Here is a 22,421-nt window from a genome sequence, read left to right as displayed (position 1 = left end):
AGTTAAAATTGAATGCAAGGGAAACAACAGTAAAAATCAGAATCTTTCAAAAATACAGTTTACTTCTTAATTTACAGAAAATTCAGTTAAATTTTGAACCTAGAGAAATAACAGTTAAAAACTGATGCTTGAGAAACATTACAATATAGTTTTCCTAAACGTTCACAAATATTTGTATAATTCTATAGAGTAATTGTTGGTGTTGCCTTTTCAATGAGGTAGGGTTTTGTTTGTTTATCCATAGAGGAGAATGTAAAAAGAGTCTTATCAGTTAATTTCACTCAGTGTTTCCTCCAGACTTTTTTCCGGGGGGGGGGGGGGGGGGGGCACTTGAAATTTTTTGGGGGGCGGTAAACTTTCTTCGGGGGGGGGGGGGGGGCGGACACTGTTAAAAGTATATATTTTCTATATAAATTATATAGATTTCATTTCGTTCGGGGGGGGGGGAAGTAACTCTGATTTCACTGATTAAAAAAAAAGTTTCTAACCATAAATCATCAGTTAAAAATAGTCTTACTTAGCAGAGCAAATAAATTGTCTGAATTTCCCTGGGTCAATCCCTTCAAACTGGTCTGTGTCCATCTTTGGACAGTTCTCTGCAATCATTCTCTGTGTTTGCTGGGGAGGTAATGTGTTATAAGCTAGGGTAGGGGAGGTAATGTGTTATAAGCTAGGGATGGGGAGGTAATGTGTTATAAGCTAGGGTAGGGGAGGGGAGGTAATATGTTATAAGCTAGGGTAGGGGAGGTAATGTGTTATAAGCTAGGGTAGGGGAGGTAATGTGTTATAAGCTAGGGTAGGGGAGGTAATGTGTTAAAAGCTAAGGTAGGGGAGGTAATGTGTTATAAGCTAAGGTAGGGGAGGTAATGTGTTATAAGCTAGGGTAGGGGAGGTAATGTGTTATAAGCTAGGGATGGGGAGGTAATGTGTTATAAGCTAGGGTAGGGGAGGGGAGGTAATATGTTATAAGCTAGGGTAGGGGAGGTAATGTGTTATAAGCTAGGGTAGGGGAGGTAATGTGTTATAAGCTAGGGTAGTGGAGGTAATGTGTTATAAGCTAGGTAGGGGAGGTAATGTGTTAAAAGCTAGGGTAGGGGAGGTAATGTGTTAAAAGCTAGGGTAGGGGAGATAATGTGTTATAAGCTAGGTAGGGGAGGTAATGTGTTTTTAAGCTAGAGTAGGGGAGGTAATGTGTTTTAAGCTAGGGTAGGGGAGGTAATGTGTTATAAGCTAGGGTAGGGGAGGTAATGTGTTATAAGCTAGGGTAGGCCTGCATTTATTATACATAGAAATAATATTTTCACACTACCACATATAACTTTTACATAACCTCTTACATACATTTTAAAATACATTTTATTTAACTTTTCTAGGAACCACCCATTCACCCCTTTCCAACCCATAAACAATAACTCAATTTTATGCCAGAAAATGTTGAGATTTTACACAAGTAAAAGACATCCTTAACAAGCCATCTCATTAAATTGAAAATACTAACTAGAATTAAATTAAATTATATTTAAAAAAAAAATAAATAAATAAATAAAAAAAAAAAAATAAATAAATAAATAAATAAAAAAAAAAAATTAAAATTAAAAAATAAAAAATAAAAAATACTAGATCTAACTAGAATTAAATTATATTAAAAAAAAAAATTTAAAAATTTAAAAATTTAAAAAAAAAAAAAAAAAACAACTAGAATTAAATTGTATCACTTACACAGTATTTGTTTAATAGACAAACAAAAAATGCTTTAAATATTACTTTAAGAAAATTGCTAAATGATTCGTCTTCCAAATAAAAACTTTTAAATCTCCAGCTGATAACACTAAAATCTAATTGTCACCTTGACATATATGTTAATGAAGTTGGCCAATCGCTGAGCGACAAGTTCTGTGTTTGTGGGTGGGGATTGTGAGGGTTTCTTCGGAGCAGGAGAGCAGGGGATGTTTAGCAGGGCCTGTTGCAGAAACCTGTTCAACAGATCCTTGAATAGAGAAACAATGGGTACGTTACAATCATTTGTCTCAACATTGGGTACACTACAATCATGTGTCTCAACATTGGGTACACTTCAGTCATGTGTCTCAACAATGTGTATGCTACAATCATTTGTCTCAACAATGTGTACACTCCAATCATTTGTCTCAACATTGGGTACACTACAATCATTTGTCTCAACATTGTGTATGCTACAATCATTTGTCTCAACAATGTGTACACTCCAATCATTTGTCTCAACAATGGGTACACTACAATCATTTGTCTCAACAATGTGTATGCTACAATCATTTGTCTTAACAATGTGTACGCTACAATCTTGTGTCTCAACATTGGGTACACTACAATCATTTGTCTCAACATTGTGTATGCTACAATCATTTGTCTCAACAATGTGTACACTACAATCATGTGTCTCAACAATATGTACACTCCAATCATTTGTCTCAACATTGGGTACACTACAATTATTTGTCTCAACAATGTGTATGATACAATCATTTGTCTTCTCTAGCTTAACTTCATTACAAGTCACTTTAAACCTTGAATCTGTTGCGTCATGTTTGGTGCTATCCTAACTAAAAGTAGATCCCTTCTTGAACCTGACAGTCCATGGGGAAAGTGAAATAGAGTTTACCTGTTTCTGTGACTTTGGCATTCGAAGGAATAGTTTGTCAGCACTATGCCCAGCCGGCTTTACTTTCCCTAACATGAGTCAGGTACCCATCAGAGCTAGGTGGGCTCAAGGATGTTCTACTGACTTGAACAATGATTCAAACTGGAGACTATCAGGTTAGCAATCTAGGTCTCTATAGCTAAGCCACACTGTCCATGTTATCCTAATTGTATTGGTGATATATGGTGGGATTGCCTGCTACCTCTTTTATATTTAAGACACTCCCATTTTCTCAAGTTGCATGGACCCTGTTATTCCCCATATAAAGGTTGCATCCATTGAGGCATTGTCTCTTGATTATTTCACTTGCATTCACAAGGTCAGTGATGATGTGTTTGATTATTTTCACCTTATCAGGGGGGAAGGGCTATCTTATACTGTATTAACCCACAATTTGTGATATTAACAAAGGCCTTTTGTTGGCCTTTTGTCCATTTCTGCCATTTGTTCAATTCTGTCTTTCGTTTTTCACCCGATAAGGAACAGAAAATTAAATCCTCCGAAAAGAAAAGCTACATGTAGGCCTACTGACATACCTGCGGGTCATCTTACACCCCATAGAAGAACAGACAATGTGAATCCTTCCAAAGAAACAAGCTACAACAGTCCTACAGACATACCTGCAGGTCCAGTTGTTCTGGGGTCACGTCCATTGTGTCACCCCCTGGTTTTATCAGTCTCTGTCTGGCAAAAGCTAAGTACAAGGCCAAGCTGATCCTTGCTTGAGTTTCACTGGGAAGAACAAGGAAAATTTATCATCTTTTCCCGTTAGTGCCCAAGACACATGACGCAGATGAAGTAGAGTTCATCTGTTTCAATGACCTCTACATTAAAGAGGATAATGTAATCAGCACTATGCCCAGGCGCCTTTGTATCCCTAATGCTGCGTAGACTCAGGGACGTTCTACTGGTCATTTTGTTTTATAGTTTTTGCTATCACTGCTGTGTTTATCTGTGATTAAATTATCTGCACTGATCAGAATGATCTAACACTCACATTACCTGAATTTTTACAAACACAACTTAGTCAAACTTCTTTACAAACATATCTTAGTCTAACACAGTGGTTCTTAACCTTTTTGGAAGTAACAACCCCATCAGTTACATTTGCGCATTCACCTAACTAGTCTACAGTTTTAATGTCCACACTGAACAAAATCCAATCATGAATCATATGAGTCTTGACATCTGCCAAACCCCTGAGACTGACTCATCTAACCCCTGAGGTTCGATCAAACCCAGGTTAAGAACCACTGGTCTATCCCCTTTACAAACAAAACTTAGGAAAATACCTTAACAAACTCTTTGAACAAGAATAGCTCAATTCAACACTTAACAAACACACCTACATGAAAAACCTTAATCAACCCTACCTAAGTGTAACACCATTCTCCATCTGTTGAAAAATATGTTTTCTTAACTCATCCCGGTGTATTGCCATTTCATAGTCTCCATGGGGTACCTCGTGGGTTAAGTTTTTGATAAAATCTTCACTGATCATTTCTTCATTTTCATCTTCTTAACAGATTTTAATACAAAAGAATATACAGATATATTTACACATATGTATATATTTACACATATATGTGTGTGTATATATATATATATATATATATATATATATATATATATATATATATATATATATATATATATATATATATATATATATATATGGGGGGGATGTAAATATGCATAGGCCTATATGTTTGTATATGTCTTTTGGAATTATGTTTTACAATTGATTTTGTTATAATGGAGAATATCATATAGTCAATTTTTAAAATGTATTAGTGCACGTGAAATCAAGATAAGATTTAAAAATGAAACAGTTAAAATTGATCGTGTTAAATTATATGAAACCTTTCTCCAACCTGTTTCAGATTTAATACCAAATCCTTGAGGGGGAATTTTGTCTAAAGGAGTTTCATACTTCTCCATGCGTTGAAGTGTGTAAATGTATGCCTTGCTAAATTTCTGTGAATCAATACATAAAATGTAATATAAAAATTGTAAAATCCTAGTTACAGTAGTTACATTCATAACCTGTCACAGAAATTAAAGTTACATTTGTTTTTTCAATAAGAAAAGAAATTATAAAAAATCTTCCTTGTTCTTAATGGTAACATTAAAAAAATTTCTCAAACACAATTAAGTATTTCATATCGACATGTTATGAGCCCACTAATGACTGGTCAACTACAACTTTTCCTTCTTGATTTGTTTCAACAGCCTTTGTCCACCCAAGAACTGTCTGCAGGGTAACTCTTTTTTAATTTTGGAGTTTTCTCCCCTAAAAATGGGTTGCTGTTCTCAACTAATGAGCCTTATCTGCCCAGGGTCCTGGACTGACCTTAGAACTTTCAAATTAGCAATTTTGTGTTCTCTCCCTCAAAGACACCATCCCTTTAATTATTCTAGAACATTATAAATTTAATTTTATATTTTACATATCGACAACATATTTGATAGACTTGTAAAGTAAACAATAATAAACCATCATTAAACCATCATTAAACCATCATTAAACCATCATTAAACCATCATTAAACCATCACTAAACCATCATTAAACCATCATTAAACCATCATTAAACCATCATCTATTTTTAGACCATGTGCTATCTGATGAATGATTTTTGTACAAACTAAGACAGAGACAGAAACACAGTTTAAAAATCTTTAAGCTTCAAAATTAATAATATAAATACAGAAAACAGGAATAAAAGAAACACAAGAAACCATTACATATAACAAACTTTTGACAGACTTGCCAGATATAAAGCTACACTTTCAAAATTAATGACGGGCATAAAATTAGATATGAGACCTCAAGGTCTAGTGGCAGAGTGCTAGACTGCTGATCCGAAAGTCTAAAGTCTGAATCCATCAAGTTATGATGGGTACCTAACTCACATTAGGGAAAGTATAGGTGACAGGCTTGTAAAAACTAAGACGTCAAGTCAACCAAGACAAATCAACTCACCTCATCTTTTTCTGCCTTTCTACCCGTCATCTTATACAACAGCTCATTTCTGAAAAGAGAATCCATCAAATCCAGTTTTAACAGTAGCAAAACATACGCTCCATGGCTAGTCAGTATGGTGAGGCCATATAATGTGCCCAGGTACATTATTTAAGAGTTATTTCATTACCTTCAACAGTACAGCATAAAGCACAATACTTAGATGAATGTTTATTTCTGTTCATAGGATAAAGTATGCCAGTGAGTTATTCTTTCTCACTATCAGTTATAACTATGATTTGTATTATTAAAACAGAAGTTACTTTTGTAAAATATACAAGAGATTCTCCAGCCAAAAGTATATTAATTTAAAACCTACTCACTCCTTGTCAGATAATGTAACCAATTAAAAGCCTACTCACTCCTTGTCACATGATTGTGACAAATTAAAAACCTACTCACTCCTTATCAGATAAAGTGACCATCCCCGCTCCAGCATTTTTCCCAGCACTCATACAACTGTGCCTGTAAAATCACATTGGAATTTTATTTTAGCTTTTAGCTATACACATTACACTGGATCAGTGTTTCTTCCAGACTTTTTTCTCCGGCGGGGCACTTGAAATTTTCGGGGGGGGGGGGGGGGTAGACTTTCTTTGGGGGAGGCTTTCTGGAAGAAACTCTGCACTGGATTTGATTGATTCTTTCATTAACATTAACATACAGTAAAAAATGTGACTCTCTAGAATGATTTATTTACATTTCTGGGTAGAGTCTCTGATGAAGGACTTTATTACTTGTTGTTGGAAATGTGAGGAACTGCCTGTAAAATAAAGAGAAACCAGTTGATGGTGGTGTTGTTTTTTCTGTTAAAAACCAAAAAAGCTGGTTGTTGTCTTAAAAATACTCTAAAAAATAAGGCTAATCCTCAAATGTAAATATGCACTGTAATTGATAAAGGTTTACCCTCATGATCTTGTTATGACTATATCAAAATTCAGATAATAATATTGACCAATGCCCCCCTCCCATTTCATTTACTTTATTAGAAAAAAGTTGTCACAAGTAAAATTTATCAGTATTTCACCCAGTGTATGGCTTTCTTTTCCACCTTGTACCCCCCTCAATCTTACTGCTTCACTAACTTTAACTAGTATGTTAACATAATGTCCCAAGTAAAATTTATAAGACTTGATATTTTGTCCCATTCTTAGAACAGGGAGTAAGAAAATTACTCCAATGAAATGTTACCAGTATTTGTACCCAATGAAATGTTACCAGTACTTGTCCCCAATGAAATGTTACCAGTATTTGTCCCTAATGAAATGTTACCAGTATTTGTCCCCAATGAAATGTTACCAGTATTTGTCCCCAATGAAATGTTACCAGTATTTGTCCCCAATGAAATGTTACCCGTACTTGTCCCCAATGAAATGTTACCAGTACTTGTCCCCAATGTAATGTTACCAGTATTTGTCCCAGTATTTGTCCCCAATGAAATGTTACCAGTATTTGTCCCCAATGAAATGTTACCAGTATTTGTCCCCAATGAAATGTTACCAGTATTTGTCCCCAATGAAATGTTACCAGTACTTGTCCCCAATGTAATGTTACCAGTATTTGTCCCCAATGAAATGTTACCAGTATTTGTCCCCAATGAAATGTTACCAGTATTTGTACCCAATGAAATGTTACCAGTATTTGTCCCCAATGAAATGTTACCAGTATTTGTCCCCAATGAAATGTTACCAGTATTTGTCCCAGTATTTGTCCCCAATGAAATGTTACCAGTATTTGTCCCCAATGAAATGTTACCAGTACTTGTCCCCAATGAAATGTTACCAGTATTTGTCCCCAATGAAATATTACCAGTACTTGTCCCCAATGAAATGTTACCAGTATTTGTCCCCAATGAAATGTTACCAGTACTTGTCCCCAATGAAATGTTACCAGTATTTGTCCCCAATGAAATATTACCAGTACTTGTCCCCAATGAAATGTTACCAGTATTTGTCCCCAATGAAATGTTACCAGTATTTGTCCCAGTATTTGTCCCCAATGAAATGTTACCAGTATTTGTACCCAATGAAATGTTACCAGTATTTGTACCCAATGTAATGTTACCAGTATTTGTCCCCAATGAAATGTTACTAGTATTTGTCCCCAATGAAAAGTTACCAGTATTTGTCCCAGTATTTGTCCCCAATGAAAAGTTACCAGTATTTGTCCCAGTATTTGTCCCCAATGAAAAGTTACCAGTATTTGTCCCAGTATTTGTCCCCAATAAAATGTTACCGGTACTTGTCCCCAATGAAATGTTACCAGTATTTGTCCCAGTATTTGTCCCCAATGAAAAGTTACCAGTATTTGTCCCAGTATTTGTCCCCAATGAAAAGTTACCAGTATTTGTCCCAGTATTTGTCCCCAATAAAATGTTACCGGTACTTGTCCCCAATGAAATGTTACCAGTATTTGTCCCAGTATTTGTCCCCAATGAAAAGTTACCAGTATTTGTCCCAGTATTTGTCCCCAATGAAAAGTTACCAGTATTTGTCCCAGTATTTGTCCCCAATGAAATGTTACCAGTACTTGTCCCCAATGAAATGTTACCAGTATTTGTCCCCAATGAAATGTTACCAGTACTTGTCCCCAATGAAATGTTACCAGTATTTGTCCCCAATGAAATATTACCAGTACTTGTCCCCAATGAAATGTTACCAGTATTTGTCCCCAATGAAATGTTACCAGTATTTGTCCCAGTATTTGTCCCCAATGAAATGTTACCAGTATTTGTACCCAATGAAATGTTACCAGTATTTGTACCCAATGTAATGTTACCAGTATTTGTCCCCAATGAAATGTTACTAGTATTTGTCCCCAATGAAAAGTTACCAGTATTTGTCCCAGTATTTGTCCCCAATGAAAAGTTACCAGTATTTGTCCCAGTATTTGTCCCCAATGAAAAGTTACCAGTATTTGTCCCAGTATTTGTCCCCAATAAAATGTTACCGGTACTTGTCCCCAATGAAATGTTACCAGTATTTGTCCCAGTATTTGTCCCCAATGAAAAGTTACCAGTATTTGTCCCAGTATTTGTCCCCAATGAAAAGTTACCAGTATTTGTCCCAGTATTTGTCCCCAATAAAATGTTACCGGTACTTGTCCCCAATGAAATGTTACCAGTATTTGTCCCCAATGAAATGTTACCAGTATTTATCCCATGTATCTGGAGCTGGGAAAATCCTCAGCCATCCACCAGATCGCAGCTCTTCCTCCCTGACCCTTCGTATCATGTCAATCTCCTGGAGGGTCAGGACGTTGGATGTATGCAGGTCTTTGCTTTTATGTTTTCCTCTTTCTTTTCCTTCTTTTTCTTTCTCCTTTTCTCCTTTCTTCATTTTATCTTTTTCTATCACTTTTTCTTTTTGTCTTTTTTTTTCGTTCTCTCTAGCACTCACTTTTTCTTTAGCTGACTCACTTTCTTTCTCTTTGGTTTTCTTCTCTTCTTTCTTTTTTTCTGTTTTATTTTTTTTCTCAGGTTGAAGATTCCGTTTCTGTATGAATAAAAAGGAATTGTAATAATGATAAAAATCTATATTAATTAAAACAGTTCCAATCCATTTAACCTGATGTTGTCCAGTAAACAAGACAGGTTTTTTTTTTATTCTTCTACACAGGAGAGCTACTTTAGGAAACAGGGCATTCACCCCAGAAGCACTTACAAAAAAATAAGGGAAAAAAGAGCTCAGTTGCCTCAATAAATGTAAAGATAGCTGACATAGTTACAGAATGGAGTTGATTAGAGGCAGGGGCGTAGCCAGGATCGTCTCAAGGGGGGGGGGGGGGGGGGGGGTTCCAATTTTTACCCGGGGACAAACTTTCGATTTGCACCCACCCCCCCTCAAACTTTCGATTTGCACCCCCCCCCCCCCTCAAACTTTCGATTTGCACCCCCCCCCTCAAACTTTCGATTTGCACCCCCCCCTCATACTTTTTATATATACCGAGGGGTCTATGGGGGGGATTATGACCCCCCTAACCCCCCTGCCTACGCCACTAATTAGAGGGTTAGTTTTACCATTTTGTTTATTGTATTGTGGGGAAAGGATGGGGTTATGAAAAAATTACATTATAATAGCCAATTTTATGTGGTTGTGGGTTTAGGTCAGTTTAGGAGTTCTAAAATTATTATTGTTGAGATTTATAAACATTTTACATTTGGTGAGGTTAAATAAAAATGTTCTTGTTTTTTTCTTTTCTTAAAATAAAATGTGCATGTTCTTATAGACACATTAAAAATTTGTTTTAACAGTTTTTACTGTGATTTTTAAAAATTCTCCTGATAATTAAGTAATTTTAAGATTTGTTTTAATGTGATTTTAAGAGATTTTTGAGAGATTTTATGCATATGGTTCTTTAATAAACATAGATTTTTTTAAAAATCCATGTAAATGAGATTCTCATAATATTTCCAGGTGAAGAATCGATATCATTTTGAACTTACATTTTTTTGTCAGATAGTGCTAAAGGGATTGTGTAAAAATCCTAGCAAAAATACAAAATAATGAGTTAATAAGAATTGTTTGAAAAATCTGAGAAAATAATAGCAAATACTGAAGTATACATTGAATGTTTTAAAGAATATTTCAAGTCAATTACATTCATTTCCTCCTGCATGAGACTTTTGAAGTCTTTTCTTGCTTTCCGTAACCCCCAAATAACTTCATAGGCATCTCTACACTTAGTATAGTAGTAATAACCCACTGTGATCTGCAAATAAAAATAGTTCGTTCAAGTTTCTGTCAAGTCAGCAAATTAATGAAAAACTTTAACTATTTTGAGGCTTTGAAACCTAGCATCTGGGCAATTATTGGTACATGTACAACACTTTTTAATAAATGTTATTAATAGTTGATAAATTTTAAAACTAATAGCATACATTAATTATACCATTATATTCTCAGTTATTTATTATATACAAATGTTGAACTTGACTATACAATACAAATTTTTATTTTGAAAATGACCCTACTTGTAAACGCTCCTTAATCTTCCTCCGTATTTTTCCTTCCTTGAAGCCACGAAAATAATTAGTAGCACTGAAACATCTAATACCTGAAAGTCGAATTTCAAAGCAATAACATTGGCAAGATTTTAAAGTACTATTATTACTTTGAAAATCAAGTTTCAAAGGAATAATATAATATTTCTGTCAAACTTCATGTGCATAAAGTAACTGAAAATATAAAAAATAAATACTTTGTTTCATTTAATTTATTAATTTTACATAAATATTACTAAGATCTTTTAGAAATTAAATTAAAAGCTCAAGTTATAAGTTTATAAGCTGTTCTATGCTAGTAAATTCCATACCAACTAAGTTTAACAGATCACAAAGCATGTTGCCTTTTATCTTGACATCAATTGGGGCATCACTGAAAAATAAATTTTGTTCTAAACAGATAGATTTACAGTTAAATATAGCAAATATTCCCAACTATAAATTACTTAAATTTACTTAATTATTTTATTTTTAAGTTTATTCATTAATTAAGCTGTAAAATCTGATGAGGTGAACAGAAGCACAGAATAGCCAAACTAGAATGTAATTGTTTACCATCCCAATGAAGGAGATAAATTAACTTCAATCAGCCAAGCTTTATAATTTTCATCCAATAGAATGTCAAAACCAAAAAGTTCTGAAATTAAAATTGATTAAAATCTTATTAAAAAATAAGAATAAAGAAAGTGATATAGATATAATTTCAGTCAGCACAAATGAAATACAGGAGCAATTAATCAAAGTAAATAAAATATAGAATTTAAAAACAAAAAAGACAGGCTCTCTCTAATAATCAAATTTTAATAAAAGAGTATGTCAAAATATTTTTACATTTTATAAAACTTAATATCAATACTAATGTCATGTCAGTATTCCAGCCTAGGTCATAATAATCTCCTCTCTTAAGATCAGGAACAAGAAGATTACTTTCTATGTTATTAAACGGTCAATTCATTTATCAGACATTTAAGTGTATAAAGTCATTTTTTTAATTCTTTACACAGTCGAGCTAAACCAAAATGAGAAGAATTACCGAAGCAATTATTTCTGTTTTGGATGTATCTTTTACACGCAATGCCAATCCTCCATTCAGCTGCCAAAACAGTTTTAATCACCACGTCTTCAATCTGAGTCATAATTTCTGGGGGAAATGAGAGAGTTAAATACCTTTTTATTAATGCTTTTTGACACAGACGTAAATTATGTTTACTAGGGATTTAACCATGATCAAATACGCAACAGTCCATTATTTAAATTCTCTTAAAACCTTTTTTTTGTGTTAACTTTGGTTATCATAAGTTAGATATGTTATTGGTTTCATTAAAACAAAATGAGGTCCAGTATATGCTCGTGCAAGATACAGGGATATTGTTTTAAAAACACCCACACAAAGCTGTTGCATGTAATATTTTATTCATTTCTTGTTTTGAGTATTGAAATTAAAGACAGTATTTTACTCTTTATAAAAATGTGTTTTAGGTTTTGATTTTGGAGTGTCTAATGGAATAACATATCTTTAAATCAAAATTATTGCCTAGATTTAAACTGTTTTAGATATCTAATTGTTTTCAGGAGAATCAGAATTTGGGTTTCAATGTGTGTAATAATATTCCATTACTGGTTATATTTATAATTTTCAATATTATTCCATAACAGGTTATATTTATAATTTTCAATAAAATTTAGCATTACAGTATGTAATAATATTCCACTTTGGTTATATTTATATTCACTGATAATTTTTGACTTGATATTAAATTAGAAGAAAGACCCAAACAAAATATGTTGATATTGGAGTAAACAGAAGAGCCATAAGAAACATAAAGATTATTGCAGGATTAAGAGATAATTTATGAGGAAAAAAAGTAACAATAAGAATAAAGAAATTAGATTAGATTGCTTAATTGAATGATCTAACTTTTTAGTTAAAGAATTTTTTTTTAAAATAATACTTTTGGTGTGTTTTAATGCATAACCTTACCTGTAGTATCTTTTCCTAATGATCGCAGATAACGCAGTAATGCCCCTAAGGACCACTTATTGCCAAAATCCTCAACCTCGGGATCTATATTTCTAATCAGTTATGAAAGTAAAGAAATATAAGGCTGAGGTAATATTCATATCAACTGTAAGAGACTACAGTTCAATATTTCTAATCAGTCATGAAGGTAAAGAAATATAAGGCTCAGGTAGTATTCATTAATTCATATCAAATATAAGTAACTACAGTTCAATATTTATAATCAGTCATGAAAGTAAAGAAATGTAAGGCTGAGGTAGTATTCATACAGAGGCATAGCGATGGGGGGGGGGGGGGGGGCAGGGGGGTACATATGTCCCCGGGCGCCGACCTTAGGGGGCGCCAAAATGGGATGTAAAAACAAATTAAAATGTCATTTTAGCTGCATTTTTGCATTATAAATAGTTTGAGGGGTGGGTGCAAATCGAAAGTTTGAGGGGGGGGGGGGGGGGGGGGCAAATCAAAAGTTTGAGGGGGGGGGGGGGGTACAAAATGAAAATTTGGGGGGCACCAAATTGAAAGTTTGTCCCCGGGCACCGGGAAGGGTCGCTACGCCTCTGTATTCATATCAACTATAAGTGATAACAATTCAATATTTCTGATCAGTCATGAAAGTAAAGACATAGAAGGCTGATATAGTATTCATTTAAAATATAAACGACTACAGCTTAAATATAATGACTATATTATTTGAAGCCCCGTATTAGTCTTTTAATTAAAAGCTAACTGCTAATAAGCAAAATGTATTTGAAGATTAATAAGGCGTTGATGGTCTATTGCTATGGTATATATTCAAACAACAAATTTAAAATTGTACACTTCCTTTACAGTTAAGCTATTTAAGCATGCGATTATTGTTTACTTTGTTAAATGGTGAATGTAATAGAAACCTTCAGTTGCCTACTACAATAAACATTTATGATATTTCTTTTTTTTTTTGTAATGTGACACAAAATTTTACAAAGATTCACAGATTTAAAACATAGCTTGATCTTATTAAAACAACCATGGAAGTGGTTACTGAAGTAAAATTGTCATACTTAACATAATCATCATTCATCATATTGATGCTGTAATTTGTCAGATGCATGCACAGATTTTGAAAGGTTCCGCTGTGCATGTTATATTTGACTGTGGCAAACCGAGTTAATCCTTCTTTGTAAATGTAGATCACCACAGGATCAAAAGAGGTTACAGCCACATAAATCCGCAGGTCAAATTTATAACCTAGGCAGACAGGTATTTTGACAATGTTAAAGTATATTATCACTCTAGATGTTACTATTTTAAAAGTACAGATTGATTATCAGGTATCGAAAAACTGTGTGTTTACGATCACATGTAGACCTAAATTCAATTTAATTTTAATTTTGGTTGCAAAATTTAAGTTTTTAAAAATTCTTCATTGTTTATAAATTATCAAATTATCTAGCTTATACTTCATTTTTTTATAAGTATTACATTGGCGCCTTTACTCATATATCAAAAGAGATATGCAGGATTTATTAATAGAGAAAAATCTGAATGTTTTTTTTTTTAAATGTAGGCTACAATGTTGTTCAGACTTACCATTAAGAATAAGAGGGTTTGTTATATATTTGCAAACAACATTTCTTTTGCCTGATTCTGTTTTTAATAATGCTTCTCTTGACTAGAAAAACAATGTAAAACTAAAGTCTGACATTATGCATAAAAACAAAAAATATAACAATAAACACACAAATAATAGCCTAAACAGTAAGCATACTAACTTCAGTCACAACAGCAGACATACAAAAAAGTCTCAATGCACATATTTTTTTTTAAATCTATCTTTTCATTAAATTCTCTTATTAATGAATTTACCAAAAGAGCACCATTAAAATTATTTAATACTTACACTAGTTATAAGAGAAACTCCTCTGCCTCTAGACAACCCAACAGGTTTTATGATGTAAGGTCCTTTGTCATGTTTAAAGCTTGCTAAAACATTTTTAAAAATTAGTTTTACCAGCTTTATAAAATTCTAAAATGCTAGCAATCATTTAATCATCAATCTACCAAGAAATTTAATCAAACTAATGAAAATTTTATTTTCAATTATTTTTCCAAATTTTAAAGTTTATTAAAAATCCAGCATAAATAAACAAAAACCATTAAAGACATTCTAAACACACCATCAAAACATCATTTAAGCTACACCATCAATATTAAACTAACACACACACACACACACAAATAACCTACATCGAAATGCTCTGTATTCGTTGGGTATTACAAAACTCTTTGGTACAAAATCAAACTGCTCCTTGCCCTGAAAACATTTCATTCCATAAAATAAAAAAATATTTTATGTACAGTTTCCTTGATGACTCTAGATTTTCTACCTCTCACTTATCTCCTCTTTCTATGACACTAGATTTTCTACCTCTCACTTATCTCCTCTTTCTATGACACTAGATTTTCTACCTCTCACTTATCTTCTCTTTCTGTCTCTTATATGGACATAACTGACTTGAACAATCATTTTAAACCTTTTAAGTATTCCAAACCTATTTTACAATCAACATCCAAACATTCTTCCACACCATCCCATCACTCAGTGTGACTAATCTACTTCCATCTTTGCACCAGCAATATTATGGTAACATTAAACCATGTTCAGCCCATATTCTGTAACAAAAAGCTGCATAGAACCCTGCATATAGCGTATAAACTGTAAACTTACGTATGTTTTCTGCATTCTAATTATATTGTGGAAGAGTTTATCTTTTCTTGTGAGCTCTTTGGTCCTAAAAATTAATTAGAAAATATTTGAAGCGTTAAAAAAAAAATTATAAATGAAAACTGTAGCTTTAGTGAGGTTTATGAAATATGTATTAATAAAAACAGTGTGCAGTAACGTCATAAATTAAAGATAATTACAGATATGATGTTTCCACCCAATGTCTTAATTAGCATACTATGGGTCAAGATTTAGAAAGAAAAACTATATATATATATATATATATATATATATATATATATATATATATATATATATATATATATATATATATATAGACTTATCTGGACAGCTAAAACATGCCTTGTCTAAAGGCCTATGTCAAAATAAAAGATTTGAGTTAGGGGGGTTTGATGGATTGGATGAAAGACACATGACTCTAATGATAAAATGATAAAAATCAATTTGTATAACAGTCACCATGAAGATATTGGGGGGGGGAGGGGCTATGTGACACACAAAATAGTTTTTTTTTTTTAAATGTTTACACCACTGTAAATAAATTAACTAAATTGATGCAATCAACTGAATCAAGAAAGTCTTGATAGACGTCTTAATTCCTTTGAGTTGATCAATGTAACCCAAATAGTTGTGTAGGCAAATGTCCCAGGTGGAGGCATAAAATTATTTTTGTTACAGATAATGACATCATATGTGAGTTTAAATGTTATGTTCACCTAGATTCTGGACACATGCTAATATTAAGACTGTGTATCGTCTGTTATATTCTTCCTACTATTATAACCTACATGTTACATGATATTGGCTAAAATTTAGTGACCATAACGTCCTACTATTATAACCTACATACATATTTATTACATGACATTGACTAAACTTTAGAGACCATAAGTTCAATAGTGCTTAAAACTAATTGTAGACAAATATGATTAATGATTTCTGGTTTAAGTAAACTGTGAATAAGTATTAAAATATTTTTAAACAACATATCTGAAAACAAACAAATGCCTATTTACTATTTAGTGTTTATCATAAACAAATAAAATAGTTAACTATAAAGTATAAACATATCCATTGCCCTTGTTTAAATAACGATATTATTTGTCGGTCTTTACAAAGTCAGCATTACTTCCCTTGCATAAGCCTTCTTTGTACACACTTCTGATATTCCTTTATTTTTTACACCTACAAACATACTGCATGCACATAATTGTACTTACTGAGGAAAGTGGTTTATGACTTGAAAATGTGCCATTTTACGGATGTAGTAAGGACTCGGATGATTGGCTGCCCAATTTAAATTAAAACACCGTGTGTTCCTGTGTGTCTGAGAAAAATAACAGTAACAGTTTGTGTTTACAGGTTTAGCATGTTTTGAAGCTTACAGTAATAGATGTAGCATGTAATGATGTTCATAGTATTAGGTTTAGCATGATTTAACTTCAAATAAACACTAAATACCAGCTTTGCGTTTGAAATACCTATTTTGTTACACAGAATACAAATGAGTGGGTGGCCGGAAAGAACCGCAACGGAAAAAAGCGCAACGGAAAAAAGCGCAAATCAAAAAGCGCAACGGAAATAAGCGCACACGGAAAAAAGCGCAAAGAGAAAAAAGCGCACACAGAAAAAAGCGCAAAGAGAAAAAAGCGCAAACGGAAAAAAGCGCAAAGAGAAAAAAGCGCACACAGAAAAAAGCGCAAACAGTAAAAAGCGCAAACGGAAAAAAGCGCAAAGAGAAAAAAGCGCACACGGAAAAAAAGCGCAAAGAGAAAAAAGCGCAAACAGAAAAAAGCGCAAAGAGAAAAAAGCGCACACAGAAAAAAGCGCAAAGAGAAAAAAGCGCAAACGGAAAAAAGCGCAAAGAGAAAAAAGCGCAAACGGAAAAAAGCGCAAAGAGAAAAATGCGCACACGGAAAAAAGCGCAAACGGAAAAAAGCGCAAACGGAAAAAAGCGCAAACAGAAAAAAGCGCAAACGGAAAAAAGCGCAAACAGAAAAAAGCGCACACAGAAAAAAGCGCAAACAGAAAAAAGCGCAAACGGAAAAAAGCGCAAACGGAAAAAAGCGCACACAGAAAAAAGCGCAAACGGAAAAAAGCGCAAACAGAAACAGAAAAATGCGCAACCAGAAAAAACACAACGAAAAATGTGCAAAAGAGAAATTTAGCACAAAGACCATATTGACTAGATGACACATTTATACATGACTGTTAGGGCTGCTGTGAGAGTGTCGTGTTTGATCACGTGATCTACTACCATTTAAAGCGTACCACTACCATCTGCATTCCCATCACCACGATACAGGCGATAATCACTTTACACAATGCCTATTATTTTCTTGGTCAATAATTATTCAACTACTATTCTCGTATAAACATAAAACTATCGACATTACACGAAGTATCTTTCACATTCTCCCTAGTCCGAACTACCCCAACGCACTAATTAAGGTTGCCGCAAAATGTAACATATATGTAACATATGTCAATGATGTCAATGAATTTTCATTAAAAAAAGATGTCTAGTACAGTTTACGAAACTTACGAACTTCGCCGATACTTTTTTGGTGGGTAGTTTGGTAAGTATGTAGGCGGGTAGGTGGGTAAGTGGGTAGGTGGGTAGTTAGGTAGGTAGGTAGGTAGGTAGGTGGGTAGTAGGTAGGTAGGTAGGTGCGCCATGATGTGAAAAAAATATTAAATACAAAATTGTTATTTTGGTGCGAATGAATGTTGTTACGAGAGATATGACGAATGCATGTTTGATGACGCGGATGAAAGAGAGTGAAGTTTTGCCATAGGAACGGGTTGTTATAGTATGCAAGCTAGGTAGTTCGGACTAGGGAGAATGTGAAAGATACTTCGTGTAAGGTCGATAGTTTTATGTTTATACAAGAATAGTAGTTGAATAATTATTGACCAAGAAAATAATAGGCATTGTGTAAAGTGATTATCGCCTGTATCGTGGTGATGGGAATGCAGATGGTAGTGGTACGCTTTAATTGGTAGTAGATCACATGATCAAACACGACACTCTCACAGCAGCCCTAACAGTCATGTATAAATGTGTCATCTAGTCAATATGGTCTTTGTGCTAAATTTCTCTTTTGCACATTTTTCGTTGTGTTTTTTCTGGTTGCGCATTTTTCTGTTTCTGTTTGCGCTTTTTTCCGTTTGCGCTTTTTTCTGTGTGCGCTTTTTTCCGTTTGCGCTTTTTTCCGTTTGCGCTTTTTTCTGTTTGCGCTTTTTTCTGTGTGCGCTTTTTTCTGTTTGCGCTTTTTTCCGTTTGCGCTTTTTTCTGTTTGCGCTATTTTCCGTTTGCGCTTTTTTCCGTTTGCGCTTTTTTTCCGTGTGCGCTTTTTTCTGTTTGCGTTTTTTTCCGTTTGCGCTTTTTTCTCTTTGCGCTTTTTTCCGCTTGCGCTTTTTTCTCTTTGCGCTTTTTTCTGTGTGCGCTTTTTTCTCTTTGCGCTTTTTTCTGTTTGCGCTTTTTTCTCTTTGCGCTTTTTTCCGTGTGCGCTTTTTTCTCTTTGCGCTTTTTTCCGTTTGCGCTTTTTTCTGTTTGCGCTTTTTTCTGTGTGCGCTTTTTTCTCTTTGCGCTTTTTTCCGTTTGCGCTTTTTTCTCTTTGCGCTTTTTTCTGTGTGCGCTTTTTTCTCTTTGCGCTTTTTTCCGTGTGCGCTTATTTCCGTTGCGCTTTTTGATTTGCGCTTTTTTCCGTTGCGCCTTTTTCCGTTGCGGTTCTTTCTGGGAACCAAATGAGTGTACATTTTTTTACCTCCAGAAACCCATGAGACTTTAAAATTTCCCGCACAATTTGAGCATTTCCCGATATCCTACACACAAGTCCGTGTTGCTCTTTAAACAGAAATGGGTGCAATAAATAAATTAATTAGTATTCAGAGCATTTTAATTGATTACCTTGATGCATTTAAAAATAATAATTGCACTATTTATAATTTTAAAAACGTAAAAGCGTATAAACCAAATCCTAATCGACCGAATAAGAGCAAACATTAAAACAAGGATGCTTATTATTGTCTAATTATGTTTTCGTTTAAGTTTCTAAATAAATATCAGTGGCGTCACAAGGTTGCTGCCACCTATTCTCCACTATAATTTTTTTCTTATTTTAACTAGGTATTTTTTTCAATTTTTTTTTAAATTGGTGACACGCCGTAAATGGTGTCACCCAGTACCGACCGGGTACCCCCCCCCACCTCCGCCTTGTGACGCCACTGCCAAATGTAACCAACTACAACCGCTATAGAAAGGTTTGCACTGACCACCCGCTCTCTTCAGATCAGGATCCTGGTGAAAAAATGAATCGGTGTCAAATTCGAGGACAGAAACTCCACTGCCGCGCCCTAGAAGTCGGAGTTGAAGAGGTTTACCGCTGTTTTTAAAATAGACATGGAATTATGGTCTATATAACTTTCTATTCTTATGTCTAGATGTATATATATATATATATATATATATATATATATATATATATATATATACAATATGTATACATATATAACTATATATATATATATATATATATATATATATATATATATATATATATATACAATATGTATACATATATAACTATAAATATTGTATGTATATGTATATATATATATATGTGTGTGTGTGTGTGTGTGTATATATATATATATATATATATATATATATATATATATATATATATATATATATATATATATATATATATATATATATATGCCTGTACGTGTCTGGCTGTAAATTATATTTTGATTATACAACTCTCTAGAAAGCGGAATGTAATGTCAAAGAAAAGAGCACATCAGGACCTACTTGTCAAAGAAAACAGCACATGAGGACCTACTCAATATCATAGCATTCCCTGGCACAGTCGCTCTCATAGTCAGAATCCTGGTCACTGCTGAAGTTCCGTTCGCTGTTCTCTGATGGACTCATTGAACTGATGCATCCGCCGTTGTCGTCGTTTTCTTTCCTTAATTCCATTTTACTCTTTAGAAAAATGAGGAAATCGTTACATATGTTTATCCAGTTTGAATTGAGTTCAAGCCTAGCCATGCACATTATTGATAGTTGTAGGAAACTTCTACTGTGTTGTGTTACAATGGATTTTGTTTCTATCTGTTGTCCCCTCCCAACCACTACTCCTAACTGTTGTCCCCTCCTAAGCAGTCGGCGTGGTGGGGTCGGTAAAGCTCATGGCTGCTCAACCTTAAAGTCCCGAGTTTGAACCCCGGTAGATGAGTCTCGATAGCTGGGGACAGCACGCCATGTAAGAGAGAAAATAAAATCGAACTGCTACCTTTTAGTTCGTTCTTAGTTGGACAAAGGCCATGGAAGCAAATCCAGAAAGAAAAGCAGGCTGAAATCGGAGTCTACGGCCTATATCGCGCATTACTATTAAGAACATAAAAGACTAAGTCCCTCACAATGCCTAGTCCTGACCATAGTTCCCCATCCCAAAACAAAACCTAACCATTGCTCTCTCACCCCCCCCCCAATCCCTGGTCCTAACCATAGTAGCTCCCCCCCCCCCCCCACACACACACATCACTTGTTCTAACCTTAGTCGCCCCCCCCCCCCACCACAACCGTAATCCCTGGTCCTAAAAACAACTCCAAAAAAAACCTTAACTTTTACCAAATGACCAATCGTCAACTAGATCCAAATTTACATCTTAACCCACCCAACAGAACACATAAGATGTAACTAAATGCTATCGTGTCGGAAAATGTCCGACTCAACGACTAAATGTAATGGTCGAGACCGACTAAATGTAATGGTCGAGACCGACTAAATGTAATGGTTTTTAATCATGTCATATTTTCTACTTAAGGGTAGTCCCCTAAGAGTAGTGACCAGCTAGGTTCAGCAGTCAAATAAGTCGCCCTTTTTCCTGTCAATATAATCCCGTAAGTAAGAGAGGGGAGCATCTAAAATCACGACTCTATACAACACCCCAACAGTGATAGCTCACAAAATGCATGTAGACTCCAGTTAGACTCCCTCAGACTTCAACTCCACTGCATCGGTTTCCACAGCTTCTTGATGCCAACACCCAATGTTAGCTGCATTAACAAAATATGGGGCGGATATTACATGTACAACTCTACACAGGCTGCTCTGTCTGTACGATTTGTTTGTCAAACTTATCTGGCAACTTCCGGTAGTAAACACACCGCACCGTGCTGCACTGTTCATGTACATTTTAGGTTTTCAGCAATCCGGACATTTCGTGCAGCTGCTTCAAGAAAATAGTTTTTCATTACAATGGACTGTTTTTTTAACAATATCGTCGTATTTTATTGTAATTTCGGAAACTTTTTATTTAGCTTTTAAGATTACTCTAATTAGCCCGCGTTTCTATCTTATATTTAGCCAACTAACGATACCTGTTTCTCTACCATTCTGCTATTACCATTTTATTCTCCACTTTGCGACATGTATTTATAGCTTCAGCAAAAATGGGATCTCCCCCATCTCGTCTATAAATGTCCACTTTTTGACGATAAGTCCCAATATCTTTCCCCTGACATTCTCATGTCAACCAGAGGGTGTAGCACCACTTTCTATGACAACCATGTAGTTGACTGACAACCCGATTTAGCTTTGTGCTGAGACTGTATCTAGGAAGGTTTACGGCATCGGGTGTGGGGTTTCGCTAAGAATAGTGAGAGATGTTTCATTAAGCATCATATCGTGGTCTGTGCTATGATGCATGCCCTCAATATAGCATGTCCTAGCTTACTGCATGAACTGTGAATCTTGACACCCTCTTACCTTCTTTGTGTTGTTGGGTGAATGGTGTATTATAATGACCAGCTACAACTCACCCTTTACGTGTGTTTAGGCAAACATTGTCTCACCATAGTAACAATCAGCTCACCTTCTATGTGAGGTACGATCACCATTGTCTCACCATCATGTTAATTAACTCACCTTCTAAATGGGGTGAGATCAACATTGTC

General features: G+C 34.5%; 1 protein-coding gene across 2 annotated transcripts in view; it reads right to left on the bottom strand.

Moving 5' to 3' along the window:
- LOC131939714 (tubulin polyglutamylase TTLL5) overlaps nt 1–21,590 on the bottom strand; it is a 22,691-nt gene extending 1,101 nt beyond the window's left edge. The window contains exons 1-25 of one of the 2 annotated variants that reach the window (XM_059298181.1): nt 21,431–21,590; nt 20,299–20,444; nt 19,727–19,836; nt 19,219–19,298; nt 16,669–16,775; nt 15,431–15,494; nt 14,950–15,016; nt 14,603–14,685; nt 14,293–14,374; nt 13,764–13,950; nt 12,685–12,776; nt 11,737–11,844; nt 11,259–11,340; nt 11,015–11,076; nt 10,674–10,756; nt 10,301–10,411; nt 8,849–9,195; nt 6,402–6,464; nt 6,104–6,166; nt 5,663–5,711; nt 4,552–4,654; nt 4,051–4,195; nt 3,298–3,409; nt 1,847–1,987; nt 518–618 (exon numbers count right to left, since the gene is read on the bottom strand). In XM_059298181.1, coding sequence (XP_059154164.1) covers nt 518–618; nt 1,847–1,987; nt 3,298–3,409; nt 4,051–4,195; nt 4,552–4,654; nt 5,663–5,711; nt 6,104–6,166; nt 6,402–6,464; nt 8,849–9,195; nt 10,301–10,411; nt 10,674–10,756; nt 11,015–11,076; nt 11,259–11,340; nt 11,737–11,844; nt 12,685–12,776; nt 13,764–13,950; nt 14,293–14,374; nt 14,603–14,685; nt 14,950–15,016; nt 15,431–15,494; nt 16,669–16,775; nt 19,219–19,298; nt 19,727–19,836; nt 20,299–20,444; nt 21,431–21,439 — 2,597 coding nt within the window. In that variant the 5' untranslated portion in view covers nt 21,440–21,590. The remainder of the gene's footprint in view (nt 1–517; nt 619–1,846; nt 1,988–3,297; nt 3,410–4,050; nt 4,196–4,551; nt 4,655–5,662; nt 5,712–6,103; nt 6,167–6,401; nt 6,465–8,848; nt 9,196–10,300; nt 10,412–10,673; nt 10,757–11,014; nt 11,077–11,258; nt 11,341–11,736; nt 11,845–12,684; nt 12,777–13,763; nt 13,951–14,292; nt 14,375–14,602; nt 14,686–14,949; nt 15,017–15,430; nt 15,495–16,668; nt 16,776–19,218; nt 19,299–19,726; nt 19,837–20,298; nt 20,445–21,430) is intronic. The other variant, XM_059298182.1, reaches the window with a different exon arrangement.
- Nucleotides 21,591–22,421: the final 831 nt, after the last annotated feature.

Source organism: Physella acuta, unplaced genomic scaffold (genome assembly GCF_028476545.2).
Source record: "Physella acuta isolate Inbredline_101_S28 unplaced genomic scaffold, ASM2847654v3 ptg000291l, whole genome shotgun sequence".
Classification (NCBI taxonomy): Eukaryota; Metazoa; Mollusca; class Gastropoda; family Physidae; genus Physella; species Physella acuta.
This window is presented reverse-complemented; position numbering and strand designations above follow the sequence as displayed.